Source organism: Lycium ferocissimum, chromosome 6, assembly GCF_029784015.1.
Source record: "Lycium ferocissimum isolate CSIRO_LF1 chromosome 6, AGI_CSIRO_Lferr_CH_V1, whole genome shotgun sequence".
NCBI lineage: Eukaryota > Viridiplantae > Streptophyta > Magnoliopsida > Solanales > Solanaceae > Lycium > Lycium ferocissimum.
Window position 1 is genome coordinate 61371377 of NC_081347.1, and position 15789 is coordinate 61387165.

The following is a 15789-nucleotide window of genomic DNA, read 5'->3' on the forward strand; positions in this document are numbered from 1 at the left end:
TTTTCTTATGTTGTTATAATATTTCTCATACATGTCACCCTTCTCGCACCCCCCACCCAAAAAACAAGAACAAGGGCAAAATTCTTTGAATTTCGAATAGTTCAAGGGTATAATTAACCTATTTTTTATTATTTTGGAACAACTGTTAGTAGGAAGGATTTTTGTGAACTATTTGACTACGCAAATAACATCTTTCCAGCCGCCTGAAGGAAGTATTCAAAGATAAGATAAGGCTAAATGCACACAAGCTAACTTCAGAAGTGATTCCTTCGGATCTTAGATACGACCTTAGGGAGCTTGTTTTGGCAACTATTCTCATATAGTATGTGTCCTGGTTTCCGCGTTCTAATCTCGCATCTGAAATTCGTTAGGCTGCTCTCTTCGGGAGCCTGCGTCCCGGCCTTTTTGTGCAATAAACCCTTCCCGCCGAAGACTAGTGGTAGGTGGTCCTGCGGAGCTTTCAGAAAAGAGTAGCCTTGTGTGTAAGCACAACAATGAACCGCAACGAACCCTCAGACGACCTATCTAAGATTAGGAGATCTTCAGTAGTGGTGATCCTTTCACTCTTCCATGGACTGATACATTTACCGAATGCTCATATGAAAAAGTTGACTCCTTGGAGGGTGTTTTTGAGCCTAAAACATAAGGACAAAATTATGTTTGAGCAGAAAACGAAATGGAGGAAAAATTTAATCTACTTCAGATAGATCGCGGTAATTTTGACCCTTTCCCCTCTAAAAAAACAAAAGAAGATGAGATAAAAGACTCGAAATTACCCAAGCTTATTCCGCACCCTCACGCACTTATCCTACACCCAAATGCCATCAACTTCACATTGCTGTTTTCCTTTCTCATTAAGCAAATACCGACTTACAAGTAAACCACAAAAAGAATTGATTTCTTCATCTAAGCTTCCATTGACTTCTTCCCATTTCTCTTCTTCTTCTTCTTCTTCTTTCCAAACACCACCCCACTCAATTCACACACAAATTAAACTGCCGTTAAACACCACCACTACACAACAATGACGTCACCATCATCAACATCCAACGTCATGCTATCAATCTCAGAGAAAAAAACGGTCACAATCGATCTCTACCGTCCACTTCGTAACTACATAGTCTACAATTACTCCGAACGTGAAGCTCAAAATCTTGAAGATGATTTACAAACACTTAAACAATATCGTGTCGATATCGAATCATCATCATCATCAGCATCACTTGCTGCTAGACGTGACCTCTTGCAAAATTACTATAAAGCCCTTTGTGCTGTTGAGTCTCGTTTCCCTATTTCAAATGATCAAGATCATGTTAATTCTCTTACTTTTACTTGGTATGATGCTTTCAAGAATAGAAATAAAGCTGCCCAGCAGAATATCCATTTAGGTACTCTTATTTTGCATTTTTGTTCAATTGGGTCTTCAAATTTTATGTCCTTTTGTTTGATTCTTTAGCATAGTACAATTTAGTATTCAAAGGATTCATTATAGTTGGACTTCTTTTATGCTAACCGTTATTCTTCCACAGCCTTAATATTTAATGCTTGAGAGTAGTTATGTTTAGCTTAGTAAGTGTATTGAAAACTCCCTCCGTTTTAATTTGTTTGTCTTAGTTTGACTTGGTATGGAGTTTAAGAAAATAAAAGAAGACTTTTGAATCTTGTGGTCTTAAACTAAATATTGTTTAAATGTGTGTAATGTACCAAAATGCCCTTTGAATCTTGTGTTCTTAAACTCAAGATTTTTGTGATGTAGCAAAATGCCCTTTGAATCTTGTGGTCTTAAATATGTCATGTAGGATGTTGGGTGTAAAGAGTTACTAAATATAGAAAGTGGCATTCTTTTTGAAATGGACTAAAAAGGAAAGTAAGACAAACAAATTGAAACCGTAGGGGTACTTGTTTTGCTGCCAATACCTAGATAAACATTAAACATACAACAATATTCTTCAGACAAATTGGCTATATTTACCTACTAGTACTAAAAAAAGCATGGCTATGTTTATCACTTGGTAAAGAAAAAAGGGGTACATTGATCTTAATTCTTACGAGTTTGGAGAAATGAATGTTAAGCTCGAACTATTGTCATCTTATCACACATTTGTACTGATCCTTTTTTTGTTTGTCCACATAGAAAAAGCTGCAGTTTTGTTCAATCTGGGGGCAGTTCACAGTCAGATGGGATTGGGTTTTGATCGTTCATCAGTTGAGGGGCGAAAGCAGGCATCACATTCCTTTATTGCTGCTGCTGGGGCATTTGCCTTCTTGAGAGACAATGTGGCAATGAAGGCATCAATGGGTAGCTCCACCACCGTTGATGTCTCTGTAGAATGCGTTGGGATGCTGGAAAGACTCATGTTGGCTCAGGCTCAGGAGTGTGTTTTTGAGAATAGCATTGCCAAGGGTAATACTCCTGGTGTCTGTTCAAAGATTTCAAGACAGGTTTATTTCTCTATTCCATCTTTTAATCTATGCGACTCAATAACTGCTGTATGAGATTTACTTGTAAAGGAAAAAAAAACTTATCTGTGAGGTTTAGTTGAGTTCTTGACATTAGTCACATTGCTGCACAGCTTTTTTCTTTTTGGTTAGCTCGAGTGAGTTAATAATATTTCTTCTCTTATTAAAATCTGCCTAAGATTTTTAGAAGGTAATAATTTAGTCTACTACAGATAAAGACCACTAATTATTACATTTCTATCAAAAATCTAGTCAGCCAGGAAAACTCCTACGGTCTGTGCGACTTTTGTTTTGTTAATATGCACATTTTTATTAATTAATCAATCCTCCAAGTTCCTATATGCAATGAGGCATGGAGTTGGGTTAGAACAAAATCAAATAGAAATTATAAGAGACTATTATGCAGCTTGAGAATCAGGGTTTTTGTAAGAACCAATTTCATATTGGATTTGTTCTTTTCGAATTTTAATTTAATTTCTGAATAGTTCACTGGATAAGGCATGTCTGAGTTGGGTTGGCTAGTTCCTTCAAATATGGTTTTTAGTTTATTGCACGTTATATCCTGTAGAGTTCGTTTTGGATGTTACTTAAGTGCTTTGATGTAGCAATAGATGCAAAATTGATGTTAAAATGAAATGAATTTTCTATCACAGGTTGGATTGTTTTACGAGGAAGCTTTGGCAGCATTAAGTGTTGCACCTCTGAACCAGCACTTGGACAAGACTTGGCTAGCTCATGTTCAGCTTAAGGCATCACTTTTTTATGCTGAGGCCTGCTACAGGTACAGTCTAGAGCTCCATGACAAAGAAGAAATTGCAGAGGAAATTGCAAGGCTGAAGAGTGGTGTTAATGCCTTGTCTGAGGCAAGAAAAACATCTCCAAGGGGATCACCACAGCAGCTCTTGGATGCAATTAATAAGCTAGAAGCTACTTTAAATCTAAACTTGGACAGGGCTATGAAGGAAAACGACAGAGTCTACCTCATGAGGGTCCCACCAGCCAGTTCTCTTCCACCACTTGCAGCATTTTCCTTGGTCAAGCCTATGCAGATGAATGATATTCTGGATGCAAGCAAGGAGAAGATGTTTGCCAGTCTTGTCCCAGACAATAGTGCAAAAGCTCTATCTAGGTACACTGAGATGGTTGATGATGTCATCAGGACTCAAGCTGAGAAGTTACAACAGGGAAGCGAGCTAGCTCGAGTAAGGCTCAGAGAAATGGACTTGCCTGATTCTATTCTTGCTTTGGAGGGAAATATATCTCTACCTGAGGCCTTAAAAGAAGATGTAGAGGCAGTGCAAATTTGTGGTGGTCCAGCTGGTTTGGATGCTGAGCTGCAGCAACTCAGAGATCTGAAGAGGGTGAACCAGGAGTTGCTGGTCCAAACTGAGGAGCTTTTGCAAAAAGAAGCGACAGAGGATACACAATTTAGAACTCAATTCGGAACCCGATGGACAAGGCCTCAATCTACTACCCTAACAAAAAACCTGCAGGACAGGTTAAACAGGTTTGCAGCTAACCTGAAGCAAGCTGCAGAAAGTGATGCCAGGATTGAGCGATCAGTAAGGGATCATGCAGCACTTATGTCAATCCTTGACCGCCGTCCAGTACGTATTTATTATGTGACCTATGTTTTAACCTTAATTTACATAAATAGTCATGTCATGTCTCATCGTGTCGCTTCAAGTTGGTAACTGACTTTGTCAAGGGCTTTACACATCAATGCATATAAAAATAATCAAATGCTCTGGCCCTTGGATTTGTTTGTAGACACATAGTATTAGGTGGTATTTCTAAGGATAATTATCAAAACTTATCTAGTAATGAAGATAGTGAGTTAGACAAATCTCTTGACAAGCTTGTACTACTACTGAGGGCTTAGTAAGATGGTCAATGCTTCTATTCTGTATATTTTGGATCTTCTCACATGGTTCACTTCCAAGGATTTTCAACAGGTTAAAATGCATACTAGATATGGAGTCTTTGATCCTTTAACATTTTGGAACTTGGCTTAATCTGTGGTTTATTATACATGTATGTCATGTTATTGTTGCAAAAGAAATTCATCACTGGATCTAGTGCTTACAATGTGATAACTCTTCTATTTCTCTCTGTGATGGGTGTCAAGTTAAGTCCTGAGATGTGCATTTTTCTCTTTGATAGATTGAATCTGCTCTTCCAACCTTGGCAAGACCAATCCTGTCTTTGGACGCCACTGAAGATGCCATTGTGGGAGCCCTGAAGCAGAGCCTGGTAATATGAATTAGTGGGTTACATTTGTGTTATTTGGTCTTTCTGTGTTCCTTAGCTGACACTTATGTTGGAGCCATGTTTCTTGAGTGACTAAAGCCTATTCTTTTGGGAAGACATATATATCATTTCCTTTTTTTTTTTTTTTTTTTTTTGGTGGGTGGGGGCATAACTTCTTCTTTCAGTTTGAGAAGTGTCTAATTCCTTCTGATGACATTTTTTATCAGGATATCTTTCTGCTGTTGTTTCTTGTCCCCAGGAGATAATTTGAAAATTGATGTCGGTTGGGCATTAACATAATATTTTATTAGAGAGTTGGGCATTAACATAATATTTTATTAGAGAATATCAATAATATTTTATTAGTTTTACTAATGATAAAAGCATTGAAAATAATCATATTTCTTTCATGGATGATTTTTGAGCACTTGCTGTACATTAATCTAGTTTGAAATCCTTTAATGCCCATTTTGCGAGTGAGAAGTGGTCTTTGAATAATAAATTAGAAAAGACAGTTATACTAGGCATCTTTAGATATTAAGTAACATGAAATGTTTAGGCTATTATGCATGTTATAAAGTTATCTAAAAATTACGGAGGAAATTGTCCGTAAATATTTGGATATATGAACCTTAGAAAACACTTCAGTTTCAAGTAGTTTATTTGGAAAGAGAGAATCGGAGGGCTTTTGAAGGAGTGGAACAAGATTTTATAAAATGCAAAGTAGTATGTTGTCTCTAGTTTCATTTTGGTGTACTTTATGAGGTCCCCATTTGTATAGTGGATTGGATCTCTTTTGTTGAGAACCATATTTGGGTGTAGGTGTTCTCTTCTTTTGGTATATGTCTTGTACATGAAATTTCCACATTTGTCAATAAAATTATTTACCTTATCCAAAAAAAAAAAAAAAAAAAAAAAAAAAAAGAAGAACTTCAGAACTTCACTTCAATCTGTTTTAGAAGGAGTTATCTCTTATTTCAACATAGAAGCTTTACATTGTTGCAGCATAAATTATTTGAGTGGTCTCCCTCAAGTCATTGTTGGTTATATTTGCAGAGCCAACTAGAAACTCTTGGTGCTCAGCGAGCTGGTCTGGAAGATATGCTGAAAGAGATGAAGAGGAAGGTATAATAAGATTCCTCTTGAACTACATGCTCTGCAAAGTTGAATTTATTAGGTTGAGCCGTTGAGGTGGACATCTTTTTGGGAATGAAACTTTAACCATCGCTGGTCCATATAAAATTTCGCATAGGAGGGTTGGACAAGTATGATATCTTTCACCCTAGCATGTGATGAAGATATAATCCTTTGCTAGTACACATCCTCTTATTCTGCTGTTCTACAGTTATTGAGTTTATTAACATGATATTAATAACATAAGTTCATATTTCAAATATATAAGCCATGGATAAACATATTTTGGTGTGAAAACTGACTGTTAACACCCTGAATGAGTCGTTGGATTAGATGGTTCACTCTGTGCAGCAGGTTATTCCATCAATGGGTTGGCTTTTTGTCCAACAGTTCCGTATTTGCTTATCTAATTGATGGACTGAGGGGGCAGGAACTGAAAGTAGTAGAAGAGATAAGCCCTCCAATCTATTCAGTAGAAGTAAAAATGAGGGCCACACTCTTAATAATCCTGTTAGAATGTCCCACGTGTGTTAAGGGAATGAACTATTCTCTCCTTATATGGTTTTGAGCAGTCCTTGCTAGCTTTTGGAGTTGAATGAAACCCATGATTCATTTTCTTTACATGGTATCACAGTCAAGAGTTATTCCTATTCTTGGTTTACCTAATGTTGTGCCGCATTTTTATATTGTTTATGCTCCATATGTCCAGTCCTGAGTCTTGGGCTCATGAGCTAGTTTGTGGAGTTGAGCTAGGGCTAAGATCCATTTTCTTTTTAAATTCAAATGGATGGTGTGCTTACATCACATCAAGGGAAGCTCTTCATTAGATCGAGAGACTCATCGTTGGGTGGTTGGAGGGAGGGTTATTTGGTTATGGAACTTGATAAGATCTTTTCTTGCAACTTTCATTTCCTGGGGAAGTCAAGAAGAAATTCCTTCTAGTATATGAAAAGAGGGATAGATCGGGCTTTTCATAAAGAAGTGGCGACATAGGCTTAAGACTACTCCACTGTCATTAGTCGTTGCTTTACATCATCTCAGGAGCAGATAACGCAATATGAATTCTTTGTGCTATGTTGACATTTGTGTATCCATTTGCAACATGCTTATCTTTTGGCATTTGCTCTGCCTCTGCTTAACCATTGAAGGATCTAATTGTGCAATTTGATTTTGTATCTGTTGTGTGATGTTACTCAGGATGATATACTTCCGAAATTGATGACATTCACGGGCTCGCATGAGGATCTTTTCAGGAAGGAGATAGCAAAATATGATCATATTTCTGAAGAAATTTCTCAAAACATCGAGGCACAAGAACAGTTGCTGCTGCAAATTCAGGTTCAGAATTCGCGTCTTTTTCAGGGATATACCCTTTTAGTTTGCTTCCCTTTTTCATTTCAACTTGGGAGCTTCTCTTAAGCTTTAACGTAGGAATACTTGTCTGGTAAATTTGAGGTTATATGTGTTGCACCGTCCTTAGTAGGAATTCCCTTTTATATTTCCATATTGTCAGTTTCAGGATTGCTCTTCAGAATACTATTTATGGGTAACGAACCGAGGGATGCAAGGCATTTTCCTTTTTGTTTCTTTTAATCCCTTGTGTCATTGCCCGGTGGCTTGTTTTGAACTATGATTTTCTATTACTTCTTATACTGATCAATACAGGAAGTTGCTTTTATTTTTAAATCTGGAAAGCATTACAGACGTGATACAATGACATCCTTAATTGAGATATCACCTATGGCATGTTTTTTCGTTCCAAACTTTTTTGAGTTACACAGTTTAATCTGACTTTGAACTTGTTTTGTATCTAGAAAGTGTTAGAGAGAATGTTTGGAAGTGGGGGTGGGGGGGTGGGGGGTGTAAAGAAGATCATCGAATAATTGTTAGTTCGTTAATTGCAATTATATTTGTGGTGCTTCTTTTCTTATTTAATACTTGTTATTTCATGCATCCGAATCCCGTGATTTGCATGTCATAATTAGTGCCTGAGAAGAGTTTATATGGAGAAATATGGTCAATGAGGTTTATATAGCCAACCCTAACTCCCGTGATTTGCATGTCATAATTAGTGCCTGAGAAGAGTTTATATGGAGAAATATGGTCAATGAGGTTTATATAGCCAACCCTAACTTGTTTGGGTCTGAGGTGAAGGTGTATTTTGGAAATTTAAGAGTTGTAGTGCACAGATTATGTATAATAGTATAATACACATGCTTAACCAAAGTATTGTGTTTTTTCTGGACCAGAAATACTTCATATTGAGGTTTCATTGTGCAAACATAGAAAGAAAAGTCCCTCTTTTGGGATAGAACAATCTACTTGCACTGGACTTTATTCAAGCTGCATGTCCTTGAATGTTCTTTAACAACGTGGTATTTCCTTTTGCAGGCTCAAAATGAGGAGTTTGCTTCTATTTTCAATCTTGAGGATTATAAAGGTGTGTTTTAATCCTCATAATCATTTTGCAATGTCTGCTGAAAAACATTGAAGCTTAGATATTCTCGATACACAAACATCTTCTGTCCTATCTAAATAAATTAGGTGGGCTAAGTTTAGACGGGCTAATCCTTTCATTCGATTTTTTGTATATCAAAATGACTTCTTACTGCTCATTATGTGTCATGTGATATATCTAAAGCTAGTTATGTCCCTTGATGTCATCTTATAGTGATGTTGCAATTATCAGTTTTAAAATTGACATGGTGAAGTGCTGGCCAGCCCGTGCTATGATATGTTGTCCATTCTGCATTCTCTAGTAGTTTTTCTGTCTACTTTGACATTTCTTCTTGGCGTGGTTTATCCATATCATCAAGTACGGCTGTTGATTTTAGATGTTCTAGTCACTGTTAATTTGCTAAGCTCAGTCTTGTCTATGTCACAGCTTCCCGCGAGAGAATCTATAGGCAGATTGAAGCTGCCATTTTGAAATATCGAGAAATCAAGGAAAATATCAATGAGGGATTGAAGTTCTATGTAACACTTCAGGTATGAGAATTTCCATCTCTTTTGAGACTGCTCTTTGCTATTGGACTTGTTGGGGGAGGGGGTGGAGATTGGAAGATTTGCTCACTCAGTTTACAACACAAGGAGGATTTCAACCATCGTTTTGAGTGGATCGGATCCTCTGAGCTCATTCCACTTTTTATATTGGATCATTTGTATCCCAGATAAGAACTTCCGTTGGGGGAAGAGGAAGCAGGGGTGGGGATAAAGTGAGCTAGATTAGAGTCATTGATCGCTCTCTAATTTGGTTCCAATGTCATTATAAGGCAACTGGCTTGTGTACATGGGATTGCAATCATCCTCCAAGGGACCTATTTTATCCCATTGAGAAGCTTGAGATGGGACTGTTCCATGGGTTACATTTTAAACGCCTGTCTTATGGGCGAGAGGGTTGAGATTGTGACAATTCTATCGTATACATTATTCCTTTCCCCCCATCCCCCCTGCCCCTGGCTGTCCTGCGGGCTCCTTTACCAGCTCCACCACCTCACCTCATCTTTCCATTTCTTTGATTTTATAAAGAAATTATCAAGGCGAGTTACCAGAAGAATAATCGAGTTATAATCTCTCACCTAATCCATTATTAAACATAATGATAATTATACAATCCCATCCCACTAATCTCACCAAGAATCCCTTATTATATTCACATTCTCGATTTTCACTCTAACAAAACTAGTATATGATAATCTGCCCTATATGTTCAAGTCAAAGAAGAACCCCTTTGATCTTTTCTCATATAAGCCTAGTCAGTGGTGTCAAAGCCCCAAGTACTCCTGCAAATCTGACAAGGATCATTCACTTGTGTAACCTCACATGCCAATGATCGTACTTATGTACGTTCTTTGTATGAGGCTTGGGTAGAGACTTATGAGGGGATGAGAACTGCAGCTCAAAATTACTTTCTGCTTTTAAAGATTCATTTTAGTTGTGCACAGTTGGACAAATCACTAGAAATCTTTTTCCATGTCTTCCTGAATATGTCAAGCTTCTTGGATCTATTTGCGCACTTCCAGGAAATGAATTCATATAAATTTGTCTTTGTTGAACAGGAGGCGATCACTAATGTGAAACAGCAGTGTAGTGATTTTGTGATGACAAGAAACATACAGTGCCGAGAAATGATGGAAGAGGTGCAGAGGAAAGTCTCAGGTCTCAGTTTCCAGGATAACAGAAATTCAAGTGGATATACTTATCCTTCAGTTGGGCAGGCTCATCAGCCTCCGAGAACAAATCCCGAGACTGGAAATATACCCAATTCCTGTCGACCCCAGACTCCTGCATATCAGCCTTCTCAACAACCAACAATGTCTGGATATAGTCAAACTCCTCCTCCTTATAATTCTCCACAACCGCCTGCACCACCTTACCATTTTCCAAGTCAAGGTCAACCATATCAGCATCCACAGCCACATCCTCAACATCAACAACAGCTTCCACCAAGCCACGAGTACGGTCAACCTGCATATCCTGGGTGGCGGGGTCCATACTATAATGCACCTCCTCAGCAACCGGGAGCTATGCCTCAACCTCCTTACACGGCACCTTCTCCATATCCTCATCCTCCTCCCCATCAGAGTGGTTATTACAGGCAATGATTAGTTTTCCAATATATTTTTTTCGTGTGCATCTCATGTTCATTTTTGTCTGGCAAGTTTTTTGTCGTTCTTAAGTGGATTGGACCTGGCTGGACTTCTTTGTTAGTTTCAGCTCTTGGCATACACTATTATACGTTGTAAGCAACTTTGGATGAAGCATGGCTCGCTTTACCCGCATGTACAGGGTATCTCCTTGTAAGATCATATTGATTTTATACGATTGAGCAAAATACAAGTATCAATAAATTAGAACTCTCCCGTCTGAAGTACACTATGAGATGTGATATCTTGTGAATGTGAAACATGTGGATCTATTTGTTGGTCTTGCATATCAATAGTAACTTATGTAATTTGGTGTCCATTGCAGTTCCAATTTCCGTGCCTTATTTTCAAGAAACGTCTCTTGAATTTTTCAAAAATGGAACCTCAATAACCAAAATAAATTTTGAATTGGGAGATGCACTGTGGTGATAATTTATGTTGTACATTTTGGAGTGTATGGGCTAAGTGGAAAGAAAGACATCAATTGTGACAACAATGAAGAACCTTTTGAGTTCATAATGGAGCTAGAATTTCAGATGGGAGGGGTGGAGAAGCCAAGCACAATTCAGGTTGAAAATACTGAGGTGAATTTATGATTTAAACTTTAACGGATCCGAGCTTGGGATTTTGTCATAATTCATGTGATTTACTTGGAGTCAAAATTGATTATCTGTATTTATTTAGTGAATATTTTAATTCATATATCGGATCTGCCTCAAAGCTACTGGATTCAATGTACCACAAGTGACCACATTCACATCTGGATGGAACAAGTCCTTACATTAGTTCATTCCGGAATTCCATTTGTGGACTTCAGTAAATATCCCTCCGTTTCATTTTATGTGTTGCACTTCAACTGGGCACTTTTTAAAAAAAAAAACTTATTGTCTAAATCAAGCCATATATATTTGTGTGGTTATAAATCATCTCATTAAGAATAGAATGAGAAGTTTAAAGTTAAATTATTTTTAAATATAAATTTTTTTTTTTTTTTTTGGACAGACTGAAAAGTGTATTGCATACATTGAGGGAGAGGAAGTAAGCAAATATATCTTTCAACATTAGCCTTTAGGTAACGTACGAGTACATACATGCTGTTGTTTCTTGTTTTTACCGTTATACATAAATACAGTTAGGCAATAAATCAAGTCAAATTAACTTGTCGTCTTCTAATACGTACTTGCTAACCACCTCGAACAATTATTATTCAGCTTACATACTGTTCTTTGCAAAATCAAATGAACACGTGTGGAGTTTCTTGGCCTTGACAGGTTATTATCGCCGTTCTGTGGAGGGAATTTCATTCATTGCAATTTGCAGCCCTACTGATTCAGTTGACCAGAAGGGTGCACAATTTAAATGGTCGAACACCAATTTTAGTATTGTCCACAGGTTCAGGAAGCTATATAGCGTATTGTGACACTTCGCGCATTAGACTAGGGTGTATCTTGATCCAAAAGAATTAACATCAAAAAGATTATTTGCAAAAGAAATTAAAGAAATAATTAAGTAAAGGGAAAGTAAATGGTGGAGTACTAGTAGACAAAAGATGTTACTTAGTAGTTGGCAGTAAACAAGTAGTAGCTTTGTAATTACTGAAGGGAGGGTTAATTTTCTTTGGTCGTGCATGCACTAAACTCCCACCATCTGTTCTAAATCTCTGATTATTTTTCTCTCTGTTTTTTTTTTTCCAGAAGCTATAGCACTTTTGGTTATGGAGAGAGTAATAATATTGCAATCTCTCTTTATTGTCTCTTTTTTGGTAATGAATAGTTGTAGTTCTGTTTTGGGATACAATGTTCCTTCAATTTTCATATTTGGAGACTCTATATTTGATGCTGGTAACAATCACTACAAGAAGAACTGCGCAGTACAAGCTGATTTTCCACCTTATGGCTCCAATTTCTTTCACCATCCTACTGGTAGATTCGCCAATGGTCGAACCGTTGCAGACTTCATCTGTGAGTTCTTATTACTCCTTCCTAACATCCCACTCCAAAAGAACCAAACCAAAAAAGAAAAATCCAATGATATACTCTATTTGTCCCATTTTATTTATAAGTTAATGGTAAAAAACACAGTACTATCACTTTTTCGTTAGACTCATGCTCCAACTATCAGCTGTTCCCTTTTCCGACCTGAACTATCACCATCTATGTATTAAAATGCAGTTGAACTATCAATTTTCAGTGTGAACATATCCAAATTACACACTGAAAATTAGATGTCTTAATCGCCGCACGACAAATTAGATCCCATAATTCTTTTTGAGGCGCAATAATCTTTGTCATATGGACTTCTATTACTTATCTTTGGTTTGATGTAAAATTGCCTGCATGCAGCTGAATTTATTGGGATTCCCCTGCAAAAGCCACTTCTGGAAGCACAACTTGATTTAGTAAATGGAAATCAGAAAGAGTATCCATCAAATGGCATCAACTTTGCTAGTGCTGGTAGTGGACTTCTACGACCAACAAATCAGAATTTGGTAAGAAACTTGATGTTCTTGTTTTAACATCTTTTAATTTAGAGGCAATGGTCAAAAACACACCTTAACTATCACTTTTCGTGAGTTTCCTACCTGAATTTTTCAGGTGTGCGAGTTTTCTACCTGAACTATCACCAACTATTTATCAAAATACACCTCAAATTGTACACCGAGAGTATAAACATTCTGCGATCTAAGCTTTTCATTTATACTAACCTTGGCTTTCCCTTTTTTTTTTTTTTTTTTTTTTTTTTTTTTTTTTTGGGCCCATATGAACTGATATTAATTCGTGACATTTGAAACATAGGGAGTGACACCAATTCAAGATCAACTCCAACAATTCAAAACCTTAGTCCAACAAAAACACATAACCAAGAAACAAATCCAACAGTCACTCTTCTTATTCGAGTCAGGCTCCAACGACATAATCAGCTACTTCTATCCATTTGATGCCCCAACTTTGACCCCAGATGGCTATGTTCAAGCCATGATAACTCAAGTTACAAACTTTGTTGATCAGATTTGCAAGTTAGGGGCTCGTCGAATCGCCTTGTTTTCGTTAGGCCCTCTTGGTTGTGTCCCAGCCAGGGTCCTCTTGCCTGGTGCACCAGTTAACAAATGTTATGGGAAAATGAACAAGATGGTTAAGAACTATAACATGAGGTTAGATATTTTTGTGAAAACAATACCGATCAAGTATCCTGGTTCTTTTGCTGTGTATGGAGATGTATACAAGCCTGCTCAGATCTTCAGAGCTAATCCTAAACGTTATGGTAATTTCTTACACTTCTTTAGTCCCTTTTTATGTCTGATCTATATTTCCTTTTAGCTATTATAGAAATTAATTGTTAATCTATTCAGTTTTCTGATGCATTTAATTAGTACTTGTTTACCTACCATCTTAATTTGCAAGAGTTTGTGTTATGGGCTCTGGTAGTGAGAGGGACTTCTAAACGAGAAAATGACGACAATAGTCCCTCAAGTTTGAAGGTAAGCTTGAAATAGTTCCCTAAATATATTTCTGAGCAGTTTTGGTCCTTTAAGTTTGTCAAAGTGCCCACTTTTGTTATTCGTCAAATATTCAACAAATCCTAGCTGTTAGATTTAACAATCGAGAGAACTGTGAAAAAAAAGATTCAACTAGAAATACCATAAAAGGCCCATCTAATCTAAAAATCACAATACCAAAACTGCAGCATATACCAGCAATAGACCAAAAATAACATAAACTGCATCAGATACTAGAAATAGACATACAATTGCAAAAAGTAAACTATAAAAATTGCACTTCCATATATGAGATCTTTTTCTTTTCGCATGTCCTGTTAAATCTGACAATAGTGTTCACTTTTGGACGAGTTTAAAGGACCAAAGCTTTTCAAGAATAATTTGGACTTACTTTGTTAAATATATAAGGGACTATTTTTGTTATTTTCTTTTAACTTTGAAACTATCATGTTAAGTTTATGTATTTACAAGTCAAGAAGGATTCTAAACTAACTCATGAATGATTTGTTATCACATATATAGGCTTTTCAGATGTAACTAATGCATGTTGTGGTGATGGAACTCTCGGAGGATTAGTGCAATGTGGTAAGGAAGGTTACAAGTTATGTGCAAAGCCCAATGAGTACTTGTTTTGGGATTATTTTCATCCATCAGAGCACACTTATAAACTCATCTCAAAGGCATTGTGGAATGGAACCCATTCTCAAATTCGACCTGTCAATCTCAAAACACTGGCCAACATGACTCTCATTCATCACTAATTAAGGAAATTAATTTGTGTTATGAAAATGTTAAAATGTAGAGTGGAGTCCCTGTCTTTCATTTGATCAGAATGTTATGGAGTTCATGTCTATTTCTTATTTCTCATGTTGTTTCCAAGCCTACATCGAATAAGCCAAAAAGTGGAGACGGATTTAAGATTTGAACTCATTCAGAGCTAAGGAAATTAATTGTGTTTTGAAATCTTAAAATAGGGAGCGCGGTCCTTATCTTTCGTCAACGGAGCATGCCTAAGGTTTTACAGATTATTGAGGCTAATGCATATAATCAAAGGAGATGACATATTTTAGGTAGCTAATATATCTACATAATTGGCGCTTGAAAAAGCGCAAAAGCTTTCAAAATTTGAGGTGGAAGTGTGTAATAGGAACACTTTATAATATGTTTGGGTGCTCACACTACTAAAAAATCTCTATTTTTCCATTGACTTCCCACTGAAAAATGTTCAATGGCTATTTCCCACCGAATGTCGGTGGAAAAATCTAAATAGTAGTTTTTTCACATGGAGAAATTATGAAGTTTCCCCGTGTCAATGGAAACCTGTTTCACATCATGCGTTTTTCCAGTGAGCTGGTTCGGTGGGAATAAGGTGGGAAAATCATGTTTTATAGCACAATTTTCCCACTAAATGTCGGTGGGAAAAACCTTTTTTTCTAGTAGTGTCAATTGAAATATGTTATAATTCGAGTGTCTAAATGAAATTTACTGCCAAGTTTAAGGGGTTATCGATGTATTCCACCTTCTTTATTTTTCATGTTGTTTCTAGGGATCAGGCTCAAATATGCCATCGAACTATTAGAAAAGGCTCATTCATGCCACTCGTTAATAGTTGGGCTCAAATATGCCACCGCCGTTACCATTTTGGGTCATATATGCCATTACTCACTAACAGAACTATATTATTACCAGATTTTTCCACGTGATAATTTCCCCATACTTTTTTTTTTTCCATGAGCGTGGTTTTGGGCTAGGTCAAAATCGAAAGAATCTAAATAAAGGCACATACGTGGGAAGGGGAAGAAC

The 15789-nt window shown here is 36.9% G+C and overlaps 2 protein-coding genes across 2 annotated transcripts; both read left to right on the forward strand.

Annotated features, from left to right (window-relative positions):
• The first annotated feature begins 789 nt into the window (after positions 1-789).
• LOC132059946 (vacuolar-sorting protein BRO1-like) lies at positions 790-10714 on the forward strand. The gene is made up of 9 exons (XM_059452791.1): positions 790-1388; positions 2135-2442; positions 3114-4067; positions 4624-4713; positions 5767-5835; positions 7042-7182; positions 8236-8284; positions 8729-8832; positions 9903-10714. Exons 1-9 carry the CDS (start codon positions 1025-1027, stop codon positions 10446-10448), a joined length of 2625 nt encoding a protein of 874 aa, XP_059308774.1. The 5' UTR covers positions 790-1024; the 3' UTR covers positions 10449-10714.
• A 1476-nt stretch (positions 10715-12190) lies between these two features.
• LOC132059948 (GDSL esterase/lipase 6-like) lies at positions 12191-14839 on the forward strand. The gene is made up of 4 exons (XM_059452792.1): positions 12191-12451; positions 12833-12978; positions 13286-13751; positions 14509-14839. The coding sequence occupies exons 1-4, from the start codon at positions 12205-12207 to the stop codon at positions 14745-14747; spliced, it is 1098 nt and encodes a 365-aa protein (XP_059308775.1). The 5' UTR covers positions 12191-12204; the 3' UTR covers positions 14748-14839.
• The last annotated feature ends 950 nt before the right edge of the window (positions 14840-15789 follow it).

Excerpts from the sequence above, each read along its gene's own strand:
- LOC132059946 (XM_059452791.1), top strand. The coding sequence starts at position 1,025 with ATGACGTCACCATCATCAACATCCAACGTCATGCTATCAATCTCAGAG. Across the intron at positions 4,714-5,766 it reads GAGCCCTGAAGCAGAGCCTG|AGCCAACTAGAAACTCTTGG; the intron begins GTAATATGAATT and ends TTATATTTGCAG. Across the intron at positions 8,285-8,728 it reads CAATCTTGAGGATTATAAAG|CTTCCCGCGAGAGAATCTAT; the intron begins GTGTGTTTTAAT and ends TCTATGTCACAG.
- LOC132059948 (XM_059452792.1), top strand. The coding sequence starts at position 12,205 with ATGGAGAGAGTAATAATATTGCAATCTCTCTTTATTGTCTCTTTTTTG. Across the intron at positions 12,452-12,832 it reads AACCGTTGCAGACTTCATCT|CTGAATTTATTGGGATTCCC; the intron begins GTGAGTTCTTAT and ends GCCTGCATGCAG. Across the intron at positions 12,979-13,285 it reads GACCAACAAATCAGAATTTG|GGAGTGACACCAATTCAAGA; the intron begins GTAAGAAACTTG and ends TTTGAAACATAG.